Source organism: Ambystoma mexicanum, chromosome 1p (assembly GCF_040938575.1).
Source record: "Ambystoma mexicanum isolate Mex_15411 chromosome 1p, UKY_AmexF1_1, whole genome shotgun sequence".
NCBI lineage: Eukaryota > Metazoa > Chordata > Amphibia > Caudata > Ambystomatidae > Ambystoma > Ambystoma mexicanum.
The window spans coordinates 462,610,247-462,630,760 of NC_090921.1; the positions used below are offsets into that span (position 1 = coordinate 462,610,247).

A 20,514-nucleotide genomic window follows, 5' to 3' on the forward strand; every position below is an offset into this window, starting at 1 on the left:
ACGGTTGGTTTTATTATCATTGGAAAGTTGGATTTTGATGAGTAACGACCTCCAAGTATTACACTTTATTCTGTTTGCAGTCATTCATTTGTCAATGTGTGCGGGGCAAACGTTGGTGATTTTATTTTTTTATTTGTATTCTTTTCTATTTTTCTTTTCTCCCCAGTTTGTTTGTAAATTGTGTTCCATCTGGTAGTTATAGCAGGTGAGGCCAAATAGACTAAGCTCCAGTATGGGTGTCATGTAAATGTTGAAAAGGAGAGCTGAGATTGTGGATCTTTGAAGTGCTCCACAGATGGCGTGGCTTGGATCTGTAGGGGGCACAATAGTGGTTTTGATTCCGTTGGTGAGGAAAGAGGTAGTAAAATGGCCATTTCTTTTTGTTCAAGTGTCATCAAGACTCTTACGGCTAATGGTATCCATGACTGCTGAGATGGCCGGAAGGGAGGGTGCACTCTAGTTATCGTCTGTGTTTTTCTTTGGTGTGTCCCATATTGAGCACAGATTTGATTATGTACCACTCATTGGTCTGAAGACATGCTCTGCCCCGTTAAGGAATTGGCTTGCTTTGAGCTCCAGAGTTGACCATAAACAATTGTTTTAGTGCATTTCTCTGATGATTAAAGTGTTTGAGATTCAGCTGTATCATGCAGGGTTATGTGGGTCCACTGGCAGTTGTTGTAGTGGCCGGACATAGGCTAACTTTAAAAGTAGTTGGACGCTCCGTGTAGTGAAGGAGCAATACAAATAATGGCATCAGTTCTGGATGTTTCATGTTGTTTTTATATACATTGGGTGGACAGGGATATTCCAGAGATCCTGAGGTGGTGGTACTTTAGTCCAAGTGGAATTGTGTTGCTGGATGCTCGGGCTTTACATTTTTGAATGATTGTGGAATATTTCATTTTGGACGTATTGGGCCAAATCTTTGCGTCTGGAGTAGTGCACTTTCTTGGCTTTCATGATTTCTGCCATGCAGAAATCTAGCTGTTGATGGCTAAATCGGTCTGATTGCAAGTTGTTTCCTTCAGTGTTCAATGCTTTATTCAAGAGGGTCCATTTCCCAGATTCTGTTGTCTAAAATGGTTTCCTTTGTTAGGTCTGATGTGACGGGTTTGCTTGTTTGGTTCCAGTAATTCTAATGTGGTAAATTGCACTTCTTTTCAGGGTCAAGCATCATGGGGTTGTTCTTCAAGCAGTGATGCTGCTTTGAAGATGGTGAATGGAATGGATAAGTGGTTTCCCTTGTGAAGGTGGACTAGGGAGCAAACTGTGATAATGTTCTCATTACAGAAAATATATTCCATTTAGTGTGGCCAGCTATTTGGGTAGCAAGCTTCAACAACTGCGAGGGAAATTGTGATGAGATTGTCTTCTTTCTGGAGCCAGATTTTGAAGTTGCCGAGTATTGTTAGATATTGATAGTCCATGGTTAGTTTGCCAGCTACATCAGCAAATGTAGGACTGTAGAAAGGTGTTCTGCATATGAGGATAAAGCATAGCTCAGAGGTGTTGGAGACTGAGCAGGTAAATGCAAGTGACTCATTCGGGGATGTAGTCTACAGAATACATTGAGTTTGATAGCCTCTGTGTGTCCCTCCAACTCTAATTGGCAAGTTTGGTCTTGTATTCTGGTGGAATACATTAAGGGGAGACTGGTGATTTCATCATAATAGGGACTAGTTTCTCTGATTTAAAGTGGATCCTCGCAGAGGAGGTCAAATATATCTGAGCTGTTTGACAATTCAATTTGTGTTGATCAGGAGGCATCTGCTACCCACCGTTTTTTATAGTGAGTCCTGGGAGCAGAGGGAGAGTTTGTTTTGGTTTGTTTTCATTTGCTTCCCAGGCCTTCTGAGTAGGGTTTTTGGAGTTGAACAGCTGAGTAGGTTATTAGTAGAGGTCGGGGTTATTATCCTGTGAATTAGTTGTGGCCATTCTAGATTGTCTTTTGACTAAGGGTGTAGAAAATGAGACATTTTGGTGTGGTTGTTTTATGGTAGGTCAGTAACTTGGTGAGGCGGGTGAAAGTGAGGTTTATGGGTTTCAGTGGTCTTGTTTCTTGGTTTTATTTTTGGTCTGTGATCCAATGTGTTCCTCATAGAGGCTGTGTTCAGGTGGGTGTTTCAGGAGGTGTCTGGATAGAACAGTTGTTGGGCGTCTATTGAAGTGTGGAATTAGTAGCCCTCTAGAGTCTTTAATTGATTGGTCTGAATGCGTTAAGGTGGTTTCCATGCTGAAATTATGTGTGCATGCCATGTGGTTATTCATATCTGCATTTTTTGCTGTCTACATACACAAAGACATTTGAACATACAACCTACTTGCGCTTTTTTTTTGTCTCCACACAGTTTTTGAAAACTTTTTTTTTTTTTTTTTAAGTCTTAGTGTGTGGAAGAAATCACTAATGCAATACATTGCACTGAATGATTGGGATTTTTTGGTAGCATTTTTTTTGCCTTACATAAAATATTGGCCTTCTCGCATCCAGGCTTGCTGTTTTTATAAATGGAACATATTTGTGACCAGTTCTACAGATAAGGTGTGTATTGGCCACTTTTACTCACTACAAATGGACATATGCTACCAAAAAATAAAAATGGGGAGTACACATACTCCCCCAAAAAAAAAAAAAGGCAACGGACAAATGGGACCTTGTACCCTTTTTCTTCATCCAGACAGCTGCGTAGATAGGTTTGGACCAGTAGTGCACTTGGAGAAACTTTTACTGCCTGATGTGAAGATGAAAAATTTCTCTTAATGTGACTAAACTAGGTGCAAAGAAGTATTTATTACAAAAACATTTCCGTTGAAACATATTTTTACTCGCTTACGAAATACTCCCTTTGGGAATGCAACTTAATTTTTGACTCTCTAAAAAATAATGTTATTCCCAATTTAAGTAAAATACGCCCACTTGCAATCTTATCTGAAGCACTGTTTGTGACTTTCTGCAGGGCCCAAAGCATGTACATTACAATGTTACTGCTATACCAAGCTTGGTCATTTCAGCAGAACTCGCCCCTGAAATAGCACCGCATGTTTAAATTTAATGAAGTCTGCTTTGGTGAAGAAACATAATGAATAATTAAACTTGTGAATCAATACCATAATAATGTAAAGTATTCAATTTTTCCGAATAGATGTCAACAGTGATGCACATCAGCAGAAAACGTAATTGTTTGTTTTCTCCACAGGAAGCGGTCCTGGTTGCCTGCTACAGAGGATGCAGACTGTTCTCAATCTGTCACTTTGTGGATGCAAGTGCTGCCCTAAACGTAACAAAATTTGAATGTGTTCAAGGTAAATTTGTTCTTGCCTCCTGGAGTCATTGTTTTAACTGACTAGCTCATGCATTCATCCTTCATATACCTGCAGAGGTTGTTTGTTAGAAGTAGTGTACTAAGGTTCTTTCCAATTCCAACATTCTAATTTCTTGAAGTATAAAAATGCAGCATTGTTGGGGCAAAACATTTTTGGGAAGGTTGAAGGTAGAATTTATGTTCTGATTCATAATTCTTTTCACTTCTGTGGACAGTCGTGGTTTTGACACAGTGATGCTGCAGTCTTAATTGCTCATTCATGGCTATCAGTTATTTTGTTTATGTTATATCTTATCTGGCCCACCAAAATAACCATTCCATCTATTTTAAAACTCCCTTTCTTTGCCTTGTTTTTAAGCTTGTCATTGCCTCCTACCTCCCTCTGCTTATCCGTTGAATCACTGTATTACTGAATTCAGGGCAGATCTCTGTTATTAGCTGTGATGGTTTGCCAGTATATATTTCTACATCTCCCCTTAACAAACCTAGTTTGAGCAGCAAAATCTACTTCAAAACGCTGCTAGATGGAAGGAAAACATGAATAGATTATGTGCATTTGTGTAAACATTCTCTTTGAAGGGATTGTTTACTCCAACGCATTCCTTATCTTTGATGTTATCCATTCCAGCTTCAGTAGAGGGTGCTGCACGTCGACGTCCCTTGACAGCCTCCGTATCGGTGCCGACGTTATCATGAGTATAAATAGACTTGCGCAGCTTCCGTTGCTCAGTTCCATTTTTCTGCGCTTCGTGTGCCTCGGAAACGTAATGCTCGGTTCCTTTCTTCAGAAAAACCTTCTTATTCTTCGAAGATAATTACTTTTACATGATGGCTTCTTCATCCGAACCATCGACTCCATGGTCCGGTTTCAAAAAATGTTGCGACTGTGGGAAGAAAATGGCTTTAACGGATCCCCACAGGATCTGTTTGTGGTGCCTAGGATCAGAGCATCACTGTTCGGAATGCGAGGACTGTATGTCCATGACGGCGAAAGCCTTGAAGGAGCGTAAGGGGAAGTTAGAAAGAGGTAAGGCTTTTAAAACTTCTACTCCCCGTAAAGTTTCTTCGGCTGAGTCGAGACATTTGTCTCTTCATCGCCAAAAGAAACATTCCCGTTCAAGATCTCGAAGCGCTTCTCATCATTCTTCAAGATCAAGACACTCTAAGAAGAGACGTCATGGATCTCCCTCTTCTTCTTCCTCTACTTCCCCAGAAAGGGTCACCTGTTCCACGAAACACAGCTCTCTGGCTAAGTGGGAGGAATTCCATAAAAAAATGCTTAGCGTCTTCGAGAAAGCAGCATCGACCCCGTAGGAGACGTCTAAAGGTGGTACCCTGGGTTAAAGACCCAAAAAATCAAAATGCTGCGAGTCGTTGAACCCGGCGAGTAAAAATACTCGAGCGTCATGCACCCTCGAGTAAAAGCAATGAGACCGCGTCATCGCAGTCGTTGAAGATTCCTTCGACTCACAAATCTGCATCATCGATGCCTTTGTCGAAGGAACCTTCAACGCATAGATCGGTTTCATCGACACCACTGTTGACCCCGATCAAAGACAAGCCTACAACTGCCACTACGTCACAGACAGTAGAGGTGTCGAAAGCCCCGACCATGACGTCGCGAGTGCCATCGACAATCTCGATGACACCCAGTAGGATTCCTATCCTCCTGAGTTCGAGGCCTTTTCCAACATTTTCTACGCCCTTCTCAGGATTGTCGAAGCCTATGACGTCCACGTCGACAACCTCGACGTTTTCCAGGCAGTAACAACAAATTTGGCTCCTTCTCTAGAAATGGGTTTTACACCATACCCTAGGTCTGACTACTTTAGAGCCTTGTCCTCTATATATGAGTATCTGCTTCAGATCCTGAATATCTGAGCAAGCATCCAACTCCCATTTAGTTGTACAGGCAGTGACTTCATCAAACCGTAAGTTGGCATACCCCACTATTCCACAAGACAGAGATGATGAAAGATTTGATGCCATGTTAAAAAGTCTTTTCGGCATGTAGTATGGCGATTTAAGTCGATCAACGCCAGTTGCACGCTAGCAAGATTCAGCCACACACTCTGGGAGTGTGCTTCATCTGCGGCTGACTGTCTCCCAGAAGGAGAAGAACGGGATGCATTCTTAAACATCAGTGATGGAAAGGATGCAATATGCGAGTCCCTTCAAACGGGCATTGATTATGCTGACGGGATCAGCATGGGCATGGCGGCAAGTACCACAATCCGCAGGTTTAAGTGGTTGCGGAAGTCTGGTTTTGCTCCAGATGTACAAGCCAGACTTCTAAACATGCCCTTTGACGGCACTTCTCTATTTGGAAATAAGGCTGATGACAGCCTGGAGAAATTGCAAACCTCCAAGGCAGCAGCGAAATCCCTTGGGGCTGTAATCCGGCACACCCCAAGTCGCACCTCAGGAACTTCCTGGAGAGGTAGGTCCTTTCACTTTTACTCTGCATTCGGAAAAGGCAGAGGACAGCTAGCTCAAAGGGGCCAGAAACGATTCACCTGTGGTGGACGGGTCAAAAGTACAAGAGCTGCATCGGCAGGTGCTACTTTACCCTCGGCATCTGTGTCAGCCGCTTCTAAACCCCTCTGAAGTCTCCCCTCACAAGCCACCAGTAGGGGGCAGGTTAACTCAACATCTGTCAGAATGGCAGGCTATTACGTCAGATGCTTGGGCATTGGAGACAGTTGCCCAAGGTCACTGCCGGCACTTCCTACACATTCCTCAGAATCATCCACCGGGGAACAACTCTTTGAAGCTTTCAGACACGCTCCTTATGCAGGAGATTTTAGACCTGCTAGAGCAGGGTGCCATATAACCGGTACCCGTAGCGGAGAGGAACAAGGGTTGGTATTCCCCCTACTTCCTAGTACCAAAGAAGGATGGAGGACAGACCCATTTTGGACTTGCGAGAATTGAACAAATTCCTCAGGAAAGACAAGTTCAAGATGGTAACCCTTTCTCAGATACTTCAGGGCTGGTTGGTATCTCTAGACCTCCAGGATGCTTATTTCCATGTGCCTATCCATCTCAAACACAGGAAATACCTGAGGTTCACAATTGGCAACACTCCTTATCAATTTTGAGTTCTGCCATTTGGGCTGACCTCTGCCCTGAGGGTCTTTACCTGTCATGATTCCTGCCCCTCATGTCCCCAGCCCTCCAAGATGTCTGGCTAGAGCCAGGCCACGATCACCTACATGGCCCTCAAGGGCCTCTCCATCCCTCCAGAGACCCACTTGGAGTCGGACTTGGTGCTTGTGGCACCAGACTCACTCCCATAGGATAACATTGGGGATTGGACTTGTAGTGCATTGATGGGGACAAGATGGATGACCCCACATATTTCGGTTCCCAGAACTGCATGTGCAGTCTATGCGGTTCAGCCCAGAGACACCTGGGATACCCAGAGACTATTTAAGCCACTCCCAGACTGAGAAACATGCTTTATGTTTTCTGCACCTGCAGCGTGACACTCACCGTGTTCGGATCGGTCTCCAGTAGGCCTGCATCTTTCTTCTGCGCTCAGCTCCTGCAAGAGCAAGAACACCGTTAGGAACAGCCTTACCTTGCGGCGCTTCTGCCCATCATTCATCGCTCCTTCTGTTCTGTGGGCATCTTCGGCGGTGTCATTCCCATCCCGGCACTCCACTTCCTAAGGAACAGGGAAAAGAACAGAAGGGCATTAGTAAGCATTCAGAAAATCTTTGATTATTTTTAAAGACTGTACAAACTTCAAACGCTTACCTGGGGGAAATCCCAGCCGCTCTGGGGGAAACTCTGTCTCCGGTACTTCTCATCAATCTGCAAGAGGGAAAAGACACTCCAGGTTAGCGTGGAAACATCTAGAGGCGCTGCATACCGCGCTTACTCACCGCATTTCTTCTTCATAACCGGCATCCACGCTGAAAACGTTGCAGCACCTAAAAGACACAGAAAAAGAACTCGTTCAATACAAATATGAAAGGGTTGCATCACGCATCGCGCTCTCACTCACCTTCAGCGCTACTCACCTTCAGCGCTACTCACCTTCAGCGCTACTCATCTCAGCAGCACATCGCCATCCCGGACGCCGGCCATCATCTAACGAAGGAAAGGAACGAAGTTAGGAACTGTTCAAAAGACTCGTTATACTTACCTGCCGACTCTTGCCAGTGAAGTAACTAGGCAGCAACAAGCCTGCATCAATCAAAGTGCCCCTGCGCTGAAAGCAGGACGGAGAGCACACTTTCCAAGAAAACAAGGTGAGCTGTGGATCAAAGAGAAGGGTTGGACCCCGGGAAAGAAGGGGTTCAACCACATAGAGACAATAGGGAGTTAAACTCTTATCAATCCTGTGTTTCAGGCCCAGTCTCCAGTCGAGTAGACTCCAGGGAAGGGTTCGAGGTCATAAGAGGTCAGAACAGGTTGAGTGACGTCCCCGTGGATACCAGGTGAGCATTACATTACCAAGCTAATGTTGGTGGTGGCTGCAAATCTAAGGAGGGAAGGGATTCACATCTACCCCTACCTGGACAACTGGTTGATCAGAGCAGTAGCTCTGGAACAAGCTCAGATCCATCTAGATTGTCTGCTACTTCCTTCACAAGCTGGGCTTCTCCCTCAATTTAAACAAGTCACAGATGATACCATCACAGAGACTCCAGTTCTTTGGGGCAGTCCTGGACACTTCACTGGGAAAAGCCTCGCCACCAGAGGTGAGGGCTCAAGATATTCTACAGATGGTCACCAAGTTTCAAAATGCCCAACGTCTACCAGCCTTCGACTTTTTGAGGTTGCCAGGCCTCATGGCATCCTGCATCTCCCTAGTGCCAGGGGCTCGCCTGAGAATGAGATCCCTCCAGTGGGCGCTAAGGACCCAATGGTCACAATTCTCAGGAAAAATGTCAGATCTCCTACAAGATCCTCGGACAGAGTAGCTCAAGACCTTCAGTGGTGGGCCTGTCGGGAGAACATCTTGAAAGGAGAACAGTTTTGCCAACCATGGCCGGATATAGCAGTAGTCACGGATGCCTCGCTCACGGGGTGGGGAGACCATGCCAACGACTTAACCATCAGCGGTCGTTGGTCTCCATCGGAGTCCAGACTACAAATCAACCTGTTGGAGCTGAGACTGATCAGACTAGCGCTGAAAGCTTTTCTGCCATCAGTACAGGGAAAGAATGTCCTGATAATGACGGACAACACAGTGGCCATACAGTACCTCAACAAAAGAGGAGGCGTAGGGGGTCACTGCCACTGTGCAGAGAGGCAATGCAGCTCTGGTTTTGGGCAATTCAAGAAGGAATCTATCGGCAGTTCACCTAGCCGGAGAGAAGAACTTGACGGCGGACGCTCTGAGCAGGCAGAACACAGTCTCCCACGAGTGGGAACTAGCTCAGGAGGTCCTTCAAGAGATCTTCGTTTGAGGAACCCCTCAAGTGGATCTGTTCACCACCAGCATCAACAGAGTGTGATCAGTATTGTTCAAGGGGAATTTCCCCCGAGAGGGGCTCTAGGGGACGCGTTCGTAGTGGACTGGGATTATCCACGTCTGATTAGGAGGTTGGGAAGATTCCGGAAGCCCATGATCCTAATTGCCCCGGATTGGGCCAGGAGAACGTGGTACCCGGACCTTCTAGACATGTCCATCTGTCCTCTGATTCGTCTTCCGCAAAGAGAGGATCTTCTCTCGGAGAAGGGGATGGGGGGAACAGGTTCTCCATCCAGACATCAGAACCCTCAACATTCACGCTTGGTTTCTGAAAGGTTGAGATACAAGGATTGGGATCTCCCGGATGACATCATGGTAGTGTTGCTTTCAGCCAGAAGGCCAGCAACAAAGACTTTATACGGCTGCCATTGGAACACATTTTGCAGCTGGTGTAGAGAATAAAATATTGAACCCTTTTCATGTAATACACCGATGGTGTTCTCTTTCTTGCTTTACAAATTCAGGTCTCCAAATTGGTACGATCAAGGGCTACCTCGCAGCGCTGTCAATCTTTAAGCGTACTGCTGAGGAGCCTTCATATTTCAAATTACCCGTAGTAATCCAATTTCTGAAAGGATTAACAAATATTTATCCCCCAAAACCTTTTCAAGTTCCTTTGTGGGACCTAAATCTAGTCTTACATTTTCTGATGGGTACTCCCTTTTAAACCACTTAATTCTTGTTCATTAAAGTTTCTCACTCTTTTAAAACAGTTTTTCTAGTGGCCCTAACTTCTGCTAGAAGAGTGAGCGAATTACAAGCTCTATCTTGCAAACCTCCTCATACAATCTTTCATAAAGACAAGGTTGTCTTACAAGTGAAGCCCAAATTTCTCCCAAAGGTGGTCTCTGAATTCCACATTACTCAGAAAATAACCTTACCTTCGTTCTATCCTCCTACCCATCCAGGGAAAGAGGAAGAGAGATTACACAGGCTGGATCCAAGGCGTGCCTTAAGCTTTTACATGATCAGACCTGCAAGGATAAGGCAAGCAGACCAATTGTTTGTAGGACATGCAGGGCACAAATTAGGATTGCCAATCACAAAACAGACCATTTCAAGATGGATCATTTCAACCATTATAGAATGCTATAAATTGGCGGGAAAAGAACCCCCTCAACATCTTGGGGCTCATTCAACCAGGGGTATCGCAGCCTCTTCGGCTCTACAAAGAGGGGTCCCAATTAAGGACATATGTGCGGCTACCACGTGGTCGTCCGCACATACTTTTACCAAATTTTACAGCCTTGATTCCTCCTCTATCCAGGAGACAAGAATTGGAAAAGCTGTGTTGCATTCTGTACATCTTTTTAAAGGGAAATATTTCATCTTTACTCCCGCCTCCTCTTTATACTACTGCTATGGGAGTCTATCAAAAATAAGGAATACATCGGAGGACACAATCCCTTCGAAGAGCAAGTTACTTACCAAACTGGTAACGTTCTTTCAATGGGATGTTCCTCCGTATTCCTTATCGGCCCTCCCATCCATCCCTGCAGTTAAACTTCCCTTGTAGTTGCAGCTTACGCTCCTTCAAGGTCACTAACCAATTCATGCAAAGAAAATCTGAACTTCAAAACGGAACAGAGCAACGGACGCTGCGCGAGTCTATTTATATTCATTATGACTTTGGCACCGATACGGAGGCTGTTGAGGGACACCGACTGGAGGGACATCGAGGCGCAGCGCCTTTTAACTGAAAAAAATTCCGAGGCCAGCAAGCTGGAATGGATAACCTCAAAGATAAGGAATACGTCGGAGGAACATCCCATCGAAAGAATGTTACCAGTTTGGTAAGTAACTTGTTCTTCTCAACTGTAGATGGTAAACAGGCTCACCAACTCAATGGCTCATGCCCCTCTTAAGAGCAGGCAGTTGAACAGATCGCCAAAAGAGATGGTCAAACTTGGACCGGGAAAAAGGTGCAGTGAAGTAGCTCTTTGTTTAAAAAGGTTCTTCAGAGAGAGGTTATGATTAGTTAATCTTGATCAAGTGGAGTGTCCGGACATGTTCTGGGGACGAAAAACCTGTGAAATGGAAATCTAGCCATTTAAAACCCCTCCTACAAACTGCAGAACACTGTATGTAGAAACCTAAATAGCACTTAGAAGTGGGAATAGCACATTGAAGTCATTTTTCACTGCAAGTCAAAAAAAGGCAGCACGTATGTAGAATAGTAGGTCTCAGTCTCGTGGAAATGTACATGCCACCGCAAATGCACTTTGCAGGCACTGCGTTTATAATGGATTCCTGTGGGATTTGCCTGGTATTGACCAGACACAAAATGGAGGCGGATTCTATATGAATCCATTCATTGTACCCCTGCATGAAAATCTCAAGCAGGCGTAAAATGAAGCACACTAAAGTTACTGTGGAGGTGAGCATAGTCGAGCTCTTATCTCTACGCATTTTAGCAAAACTTGAAACTGTGAAAAGAAGGGCTAAAAGTGTGGCGCTGTAGAATAAAACAACTGATGAAGTAAGATTTGACAAGGCTTGCCCGGCCCAGTGTCAAGGGTTGAAGCAGCCAAGAAACTGGTTATCTACTTGAGGAGATACAATGAACGTGAGAAGCGAGCCGAGCTCCTGTTTGAGGTGTAAAGGAAAAACACCAGAAGTGCCAGGTCTTATTCATTTAATAGTATTAAATACACCGAAGGGGCTCAAAACTTTGTCTCCTGTCACATGGTTAGATGAAAATAGACTTTGGGCAAGCTACGCCAATACCAGAAGATGAGGCCATGCTCGCACTCCATTTTATTCTCCGGCATAGTGATCCTTTGCAAGGCTGAGTTCAAAGAAGCTTATTGAATGGCAGACCGCAGGTTTGATGGATGTTGGGCTAATTGGGTGGGGAGGCATGACCAAGCCAACCCTCCAGCACCTGGGGTACCAGCTTGCGTGTTGCTAGCAAGTGGAATATTCCAGAAGGGTACAAGCGTGCCAACCAATTGTAGAGGGCCACGTAGCAAAGAGCCCAATAGTTTGAGAAGCCAATAAAACTTTGTGTATTAGTATGACACGGAAGAGGAATTGCACTAGGGGTGGGCTTGGCTGTCAACCTGACCCTAGAGGTCCAAGCACAGTCCAGTCCCTCATAGAAAGTACCCTTAGATGTTCCCCTAGCAGGTTTTTTTTATTTTGTACGACATCAGTCATGACAAGTTTTTACTATAACTATATTGGTCCCACGTCGGAAGCGGCCAGTTCTCAGCTCCGTGTACGTGAGCCTTTGGAACGTGGTGCGGCTTGACATGTGCAGCAGATTCGGCTCAGGCCCTTTACTCGAATCACATGAGGGCTTCGATTCACGGTCACCAGCACCCAGAGCTGCCAAAGAATTCGAAAGGTCTGCGGTCTGCTGTGCGGCTTGCATGATCGCCGGTGCCTGATGCTGCCTGGGGAGTGGAGGAGGCACGGCCTCGAACTCATGTGGTTCGCCTTTCCCTGCCTCATAGGCACCATTGGATATGTTTGATACCGCAACCTGAGAGGACAACTGGTCAGGTAATTTGGCAGCTGGCAGCCGGTAGCTGGCAGCCTGAGGCCATAGCATTAACATGCGCGGTGTGTTAAAAAGAGGGAAAATAGAGCATTAACGGGAACGGGTGGCAACAGGGGACTTTTCTGCTTACCTCCCTATTGTGCCTCCCCCCCTCAACGTTCCCTCTCCCTCCATATTTTGTAAAGCAATTAATGGTGCGGCAAATTGGCACCACATAAGCACTCACCATTCCTTATTCGTCTGCTTATGGTGTCATTATAGGCACCAGGGTGCTGAGCCCATTAAAGCAGACAGCACCAACCCTGGCAGAATTGCGATAGACCGCATTATTTTGGGACCACCACGGATTGCCCACGAATTTAGCTGCAAATACACTTGAACGTTGGTCAACCTTAATTCAGGAGACTGCTGGCCGAGTGCCTTTGATCCTGAAATTGACTGTATTTAAAGAAAGGAGCCCTGAGTGATTTCGATCACGAGCCACTACTGAATTTGTGTGGGTCTTTGATTAGCAGCAAAATTTAAGCCACTACAATAAGAAGTGGCTCGAGACACATTGGTTGTGAAGCAGACCCAGACACTCAGCCCAGTACTAGCAAGCTGGCAATGTCGCAGGGGAAGGGTTCCCCACAGACTAAATTCAACCTTCGAAAACCCAGGAAACATCCAAGTAGGGTGAGCACCGATTCAGCTCCTCCGGTGAACATGAGGTTAAAAAAAGAAACTCAAGAACTCCATTCCCAAGGATCAATCCATGATCACAGGACGTGTTCCCTTCCTCCATTGGATATTCCCTCCACCAGTATTGAAGAGATTTCCGCCCCAGGAACTAGTGCCAGCGGATTAATGAGCTCAACCAACTACGAAGACATTGACAACAATTCCCTACTGGAGTTATGTTTAAATGTCCAAAAGGGAATGTTGTCACAAATCCCATTGCCAGTAGAAAAGTGCACCCTGCCTCAGGTGGAGTACTATTCAGGTGGAGTGACGGAGTGACTGAATCCGTCGGGGAGCTTTGGCCGTCTATCTGGTTCGCCCAATCTGGTCTTGACCTCGATGGAAGATAGACCATAGAAAGAATGAGAAGAGTCTGACTGTACTGCACCTATGGCAAACGAGATTGCGGAGCTACAGTCCTCAGTGGCATCTATACAATTTGCCCTCAAGATCCTACTGCAAATGTCAGGAAGAATATTGGCCAATAGCATTACACGCACGCCGACCCAGGATCTCCCGGGAAGTGAACGTGAAGAGGCCGATGAAAATCTTTCTGAAGCCATCCAAATTGCAGAGGACAATGATCAACAAAACAACGAGAACTCTCTGGATTCTGAACAAAGCCCTTAAGTCTACTTCTCCCGGAAACACCGCCGACTGGCAAAGAAAGCATTAAAGAACATCAAATCTTGCACGCAACCAGTGTCGGAGCCAGACGTATTATCCCCCATAATGCAGTCTATAAAAGCTAGGAAAAGAGCGGCCAAAGCCAGGAAAAATAACCCTCTAGTCAAGGGCCGCTTAACCAGCTTGCTCCTTGAGGAACAAGAGAAGCTAGATGATTTGGTTGAAGATGACGAACTATTGGACATTCCTGACCACAGTGAAGATGAAAGGGGGCGCCTACGCCTGCTATATTAGTTAAATTGTCAGATATAGGTGACAAACCGATTAGGGCAACACCAATATTGCCTGAAGACGGAAAAGAGCCATCAAGCAATCGTGTGTGCCTTATAAAGAATCTATATGAGAGTGGTAAAAACAAATGACTAGCCCGATCCGAACTATTGTGAGGTTCAATTCGGTTCCACAACTTCATGTCCTCACATCTGACGATGTCTTATTTGTCGAGCCACTGAAGGGTCCTAACTCTAATGTTTCTGCTCTACACTGCAAATTTTTACCAGCAGCTAACATCATCAGAAAATATAAAGACGATCTGAGGTTAGTGGATATTGATATTGATGTCGATATGAGCAAGACAGACCCAAATGCAGTACCAGAGGATTCGACCACTCTACTTAAGCCCTTAGTATCCTCTTCTTCTATGGAAGGGAAGCGAGTAGACATTGCTGAAGTACAGCAAACTCAGTGGTTGTTGGTCTCTCTTCTGGGTGTGGTAGCCAACAATTGAGATTTTACCATCCTCACATGGAATTGCAGAGGCTTTTCCCACTTGAGTGCGGAGGGGTCGGCCATAGTCTTGGCCAAGCATAGCTGCTTCTGTCTGCAAGAAACTTGGGCGACTGACCCCTGTTATTTGTTGGTTATGTGGTGCATCAAGCTTATGCAACTAGAGGAGAAAAAAGGTCGTCCCTCGGGCGGTCTACTTATTGGGGTGACAAATTCTTTGGCCTCCAGACGGGTCAACTGTTGCCAAGAAAACAACATTATTGCAGTCGAAGTGGAGCTGGGACATGAACTTAGACCAGAAAGATTCCTCCTCATAAACCTGTATAACCCACCCGGAGCAGCTAAAAGGGAAGCAATCCAAGAGGCAATACATGAGTTAATGATATCTTGGTCAATAAAATCTGGAAATTCGGCAGTGGTAGTGCTGGGGGACATTAATTGTCATGCCAGGAGCGGGAATTTCTACTTCGAACCCCAAGCTGAAAGAAAAATGTACAATGATGCACATTAAACATGATGTGGAGGGGCTGGGATGGTTACGACTGTTTGAAGGTTGGGAACTGGAAATGATCAATGATCACACCCCCGGTGATTTCCCGGGAAAACTGACATGGACCAATGGTATGGCATTTAGCACATTGGATTACATTTTTCTGTGTCCCAAAATGCTTCATCTAGTTGCTGATATGGAAGTGATTTCGAATAATTGGAGTGATCATGCTTTCCTCCGATGCACTTTTAATATTATGTTGGACAGTTGTGCTCAGAGTAATATGGGCACAATTAAGATAAATCAGGCAGGGACCAGAATAAGCTGGTCAGACTATAACATCAGCCGGGCTACTAAATCCTTACTTGATGAGGATACTTGTACCCTGCCTGATTTTCATGCCATGTCCATTAATTGGGGAGTGGGTGTTGGCCTCTTCTATCAAACAACCCACATCTACTAGAGGACCTATGATAAGAGTGAAAGGAAATGCGCAGCCATTTAACAGTGAGATGAGAGATGCCAAGAGGGGTCTTAGAGCTAACCTTCGCAAAATTAAGGTGCAGAATTTACCCATGCCACAATATGATGCAGTGGCAAGGAAAATAAAAACTAGATATAGGACCACCATTAAGAACATCAAAAGGGCGATAAGAATTCGTGTTCACCAGCAATTAGTCCAAACTATTTGTTCTAAAAAATGTGCATAGTATCTGGACACTTCTAAGTGAGGCTAGGGGCAAAAGCTCTCTAGATAATCCTATAAGCAGAGTTGAATGGGAAAAGTATTTGGATGAACACAACTCTGTATCAGTGCCAGACGAGACTAATTCAATTAGCGAAGCCCGATATATCGCCCTTTCGATGTTTCATTGGAGGCAATATTGGCTAAAATCAAAGATCTAAAATCCTCGAGAGCACCTGGCCCGAATGGATTGGCCAATGCCTTTATTAAGAACCATCCTGAATTCTGGTCTAGTTTATTAGCCATCCTGTTCGATAAGAACTTGGAACATGGAATAATTCCCCATTCCTGGCAATCTGCAACACTCGTCCCTATTTTCAAAAAGGGAAACAGATTAGATCCCAATAACTACAGATTACTATCTATGTTAGATGCTACAGGAAAATTATTTGCATATTTGTTACTGAGTGAAATGCAGAAAAGGGTGGACAACGCCAACATTCTGTGTAAATTTCAGTGTGGGTTCAGGCGAGAATATTCCACGACTCCTAATCTTGCTGTGATGACCATTTTACAAACTAGAGCGCTCACTAAGGAGCAGCCTCCACTCTATGCACTGTACATAGATTTTAAGGTGGTATTCAATTCCATCCCTAGAGATGGGCTGTGGCTTAAACTAGAATCCATCGGGTGCCCAAAGGGAATACTATACTCATCTCAGACTCCTCCACCATAATACTACGGTCAGGCTCATATTAGATCAGGAAGGGCATCTGATCAATATGGTGCACCAAAATAGGGGAGTCCAACAAGGATATGTCACTGCACCATTGGTTTATAACCTATATGTGCGTGACATACCAATAGTAATTGAGGCTGTTAACTGCCCCCCTAAAATTGGAGATTCGAACTGTGCTGTTTTAGACTATGCAGACGACCTGGTACTGCTGGACAACACCATAAGTGGCCTCAGAAGATCTGCAATAGCAATATGGGAGTATGCCAAAAACAATGGGCTGACTATTAACCTTGACAAAACCAAGGTCATCAGATACACGCATAAGTCAGCCGGGTGAACCTAATGGTGGGCAATACGAGCATAGCATATACACTGTGTTATCGATACCTGGGGATCGAATTTGAACCACATGGTGACTATAATGCATGCAGACAAACGCGTATTATTAAAACCGCCCAAGTGTCTGCCCTTATGGCTAGTTTCTCCTACAACCAGGGGGGATTTACAATGTGGGCCATGCAGCATTTATACATCCAAGTGTTCACTCCAATGATTACTTCAGATCTGGCTTGGCTCCAGGTGATCGAAGGAAAATTCTGGCGCCGGATCTTGGGGTTACCTCCTGGAGTCCCAATGGCCCTCATAAGGCTAGAACGCGGACTCCTCTCTTTAAAAGCTACTGTCCTAAAAAAGAGAGCAGACTTTTTCCTGAGGGCGATTGGCGACTCTACCAATCCGCTACTGATAACTCTCCGACACAAACGAGGTAAAAACTGTGCCACTAGCTCAATTTATGAGCCCACGATCAAATATGTAACGGAGATAGGATGGAATCACAGAGGAACTAGTTATTCGAAAGCAACGCAAAACGCGCTTCATAAGCGAGTTGCCTTATGGGTTTGGTTAGAAAACTATGCCCATTTGAGCAAACTAAAGAGATACCAGTTTGCTCACCATAGACACTACGACTTTATGAAGCCTCAGGCATACCTAAATCTCTGCCCAGCCATAACTCGGGCGATTTCTTTTTTTTTTTTTTTATCTTGCTGAGACTGGAACAGCTCCCTACTAGGATGAATTTAGGGAGTAGAGCAAAAACTCAGATGGAAGATGGAATTTGCCGTCTATGTAAGCAAGCAGAAACCCCCTGAGACAGCTAGACACTTACTAACTGAATGCCATGCCATGTCATGTCCAAATCCATCCAGGTAATACTAGCCAAATATGTACGAACTGTCCTTTTGGCAATACTGCATGAACTCTGGGAATATGAGCTTATTTGTGGTCTTCTATAATATATGGACAAGGATCGAATCCAGACTGGGCCCTCTGCTATAAAGTGCGATAAAAAGTAACTATATTAATTGTGATTTAAAATAACCTCATTTGAATACCAATATAAGTTTTATAGGTAACATTTATTTCCTCTTTAATATTGCTTGTTATTGATACAAGAAGGTATTTTGTTAATTTTGTATTTATGCGAAGAAGTGTATGTATCGATATTGTTGTTCTCTTTTCATTCACTGTTTTATTTATTGTGTATGTTTTGTGACATGTGTAAAGTTTGATTTACTTAAACTAAATCACATTAAATAAAGTTTACAATAACTGTTTAGTTTTTCATTAAGATCGTCGATAGAAATTGCTCACCCACCCTGCCTACTCACGTTTCTGACCCTAGGACTATCCGCGTGATCCCATGTGTATTACACTATTGACCCTATTACTGCAAATATCTGTATTACACTAATGACCCTACTACTGTACATTTCTGTATCACGCATGGTAAATTGTATGCACTGTAATTGTTTCATGTTTATGATCTGTCCTTTTTATGTTGTAACTAAGTTGTAAATATTCTTAACTGCTGCGCCCAGCTACCTGAGGGTTTGGTGTGCATTACCAAATAAACAAACTTAGATTTATGATTGTTTGACGTCCGTTGATGCCCGTTGTACTCCCTGTGTTAGACAATTGCAAATAACTTCCTGAATCGGTCTGATTATTGATGTATGAGTAAGATCTGCATCCCCATCCATCTCAGATACTGTTACCTCGTCTTAAAGGACATACAGGTTCACTGTTAGTAGAAAGAGGATGGTTCAGGTCCGTCGGGTAGTAGGCTTTTAGAGTTCAGAAAATTGGACATCCTCTGCCATTTAGACAGAGGATCGCAAAGTTTCCTGTGGAAAGTGGCCAATCTAGAATACTTGCAAGAAAAAAATCGATGTAGGTGGGACAGGGGTCTCTTTCACAAAATCCCTCTTGGTTTCCACAGGCGCTGAGCGGACTGAAGGCAACAGTGGCAGATTGGAGGAGGGGACGATTGTGAGGATCTTTGAGTTGAAAAGCGAATGGTAGATTGAGGGGACTGGCAAAATAAGACAAAATAAGGGAATGGGGATTGTGGTAAAAAGGGAAATAACAGGGGTGTTGATTAAAATATGTTGAGGAGCGTCGGATATATGACGAGGAGAGTCAAAGAGCCCAGTGTCCTAGTTCAAGGAGTTTTAGAAGGAGTCATTTCAAAAGCCAAATGGGTACTTAGGCGGCACTCATAAACAAGGTTTATGATAGGTGAACGATTCAAACTCCAATTGTATTTTAGGGGCTGAGAGAAAAGGAGTATTCTGATAAGATCTATGTAAAGTCGACTAGTCTGTCTGTGTATTTTGAAATTGAAAGTGTCAAGGAACAAAAAGAGTAAACTGTGAGGTAAGGAAGAGGAAAAGGTTGTTATCTATCCCTTTAGTCCTGGTCGGCGCCGGCTGAATAGTTAGATTGGAGTAATTGAGAAGTAGAGGCTTTGAGCAGCAAGGGTAGTGCACGCTGATATTTGTTATTTTTCTGAAACGTATTCTGTGTAAATCATTGGTAAGTATAACCAATCAACTGAGACTTGTCACAATGGGGGATGTTACTCCACTGATGCACATGTGCAAGACACTGGCAAAACACGCACCCAAGCTCAAACAGTATAGTGCAGAATGGGTAAAAGGTACAGCAGGGAAAATGTTCATGCCATCGCCACAAGGGGATCGCTGTCAAAGGCAGTTTTGCAACATATGACCACCTACTTGCACGCTGCGTACACAGGAAGAAACTGGAAAAAAGGTTAGCTATTTTAGAAATCTGGAAGATGTACCAGGAGGAACGGCCTCCTGAGGATTGGATGCTTAACCAGTGTAGGGAGCAAGGTGGTGAGCCTTCTGCTCCCCTTACCCGAACGAAATGACGATAATACAAAAGACAAAGGATTGCATTCATTAAGGGAAACAAAAGCTGCGACAGGTATAGTAATTCAATATATGAACCGCCTGCTTATACCAATGACGATACTCCAAAGGAGACTAAAGGAGGAGATTTTTAAGGTCCTACAAGACAAAGAGGAGAAAAGTGAACCACCAAATATGACCCCAGACATAGAACGAGAGATTAAGAGATGGAAAGGGGAAAAGGATAAAGCTGATGAGGTAACGCCTGTACAGAACGAATGAATGGGTGAACAGCTATTGTTCAAGCTCAATGGGGGGGAAAAGTATCGAGGAAGTAAGGCAAAAGGAAGATCAAGATGAGTAGGATAGAAAAGACAGGATAGAAAGGACAGGGAAGGAGAGAAACGACTGAAGGGAGGATGAATGTAAGAGAATAGACGGAGGCGAGCAGATGTATCAAGAGGAACAGCAATAGAAGGAAGAAGGGGCAGAGGAACAAAGGAAGTATGACAACAGGCAGAGCAATCGAAGAAAGAGGCAGGAAGAGAAGAGGAAGAGGCACAGATTATGGGATAAGAGGATGCAAAGACTAAGGGAAGAAGTGCGTCGAGCAAACGAAAGAAGGGAAGAGAAAAGAGTAGAAGAGAAAGGTGTTAGGCAAGAAGTGAGAAAGCAGAGAGAATTAGATGAAGAGAAGGAGCGAAAATGGAGACAGAGGGAACGCGATATTGATCGCATTCATCAGGAGTTAATAGAATCGAGTCCAGTAATATCATGGAGTCATATAGAGAAGTTTCTCCCGTCGCAGAAAGCAATGACAAGACCACTTAGGATACATCTAGATGAGTTCCTCCCGTCACAGGGAGCAATGTCGGGGCCATCTAAAGTAACATTAGATGAGCATCTTGAGGTAAGGAGTATCAGGATAGGATC

The 20,514-nt window shown here is 44.4% G+C and overlaps 1 protein-coding gene across 7 annotated transcripts in view; it reads left to right on the plus strand.

Annotated features, from left to right (window-relative positions):
• Positions 1–20,514, plus strand: part of TMEM59L (transmembrane protein 59 like) — a 690,169-nt gene that overhangs the window by 36,518 nt on the left and 633,137 nt on the right. For all 7 annotated transcript variants that reach the window (XM_069649302.1, XM_069649301.1, XM_069649305.1 and 4 more), the window contains exon 2: positions 3,198–3,303. In XM_069649302.1, the coding sequence (XP_069505403.1) occupies positions 3,198–3,303 (106 nt within the window). The remainder of the gene's footprint in view (positions 1–3,197; positions 3,304–20,514) is intronic.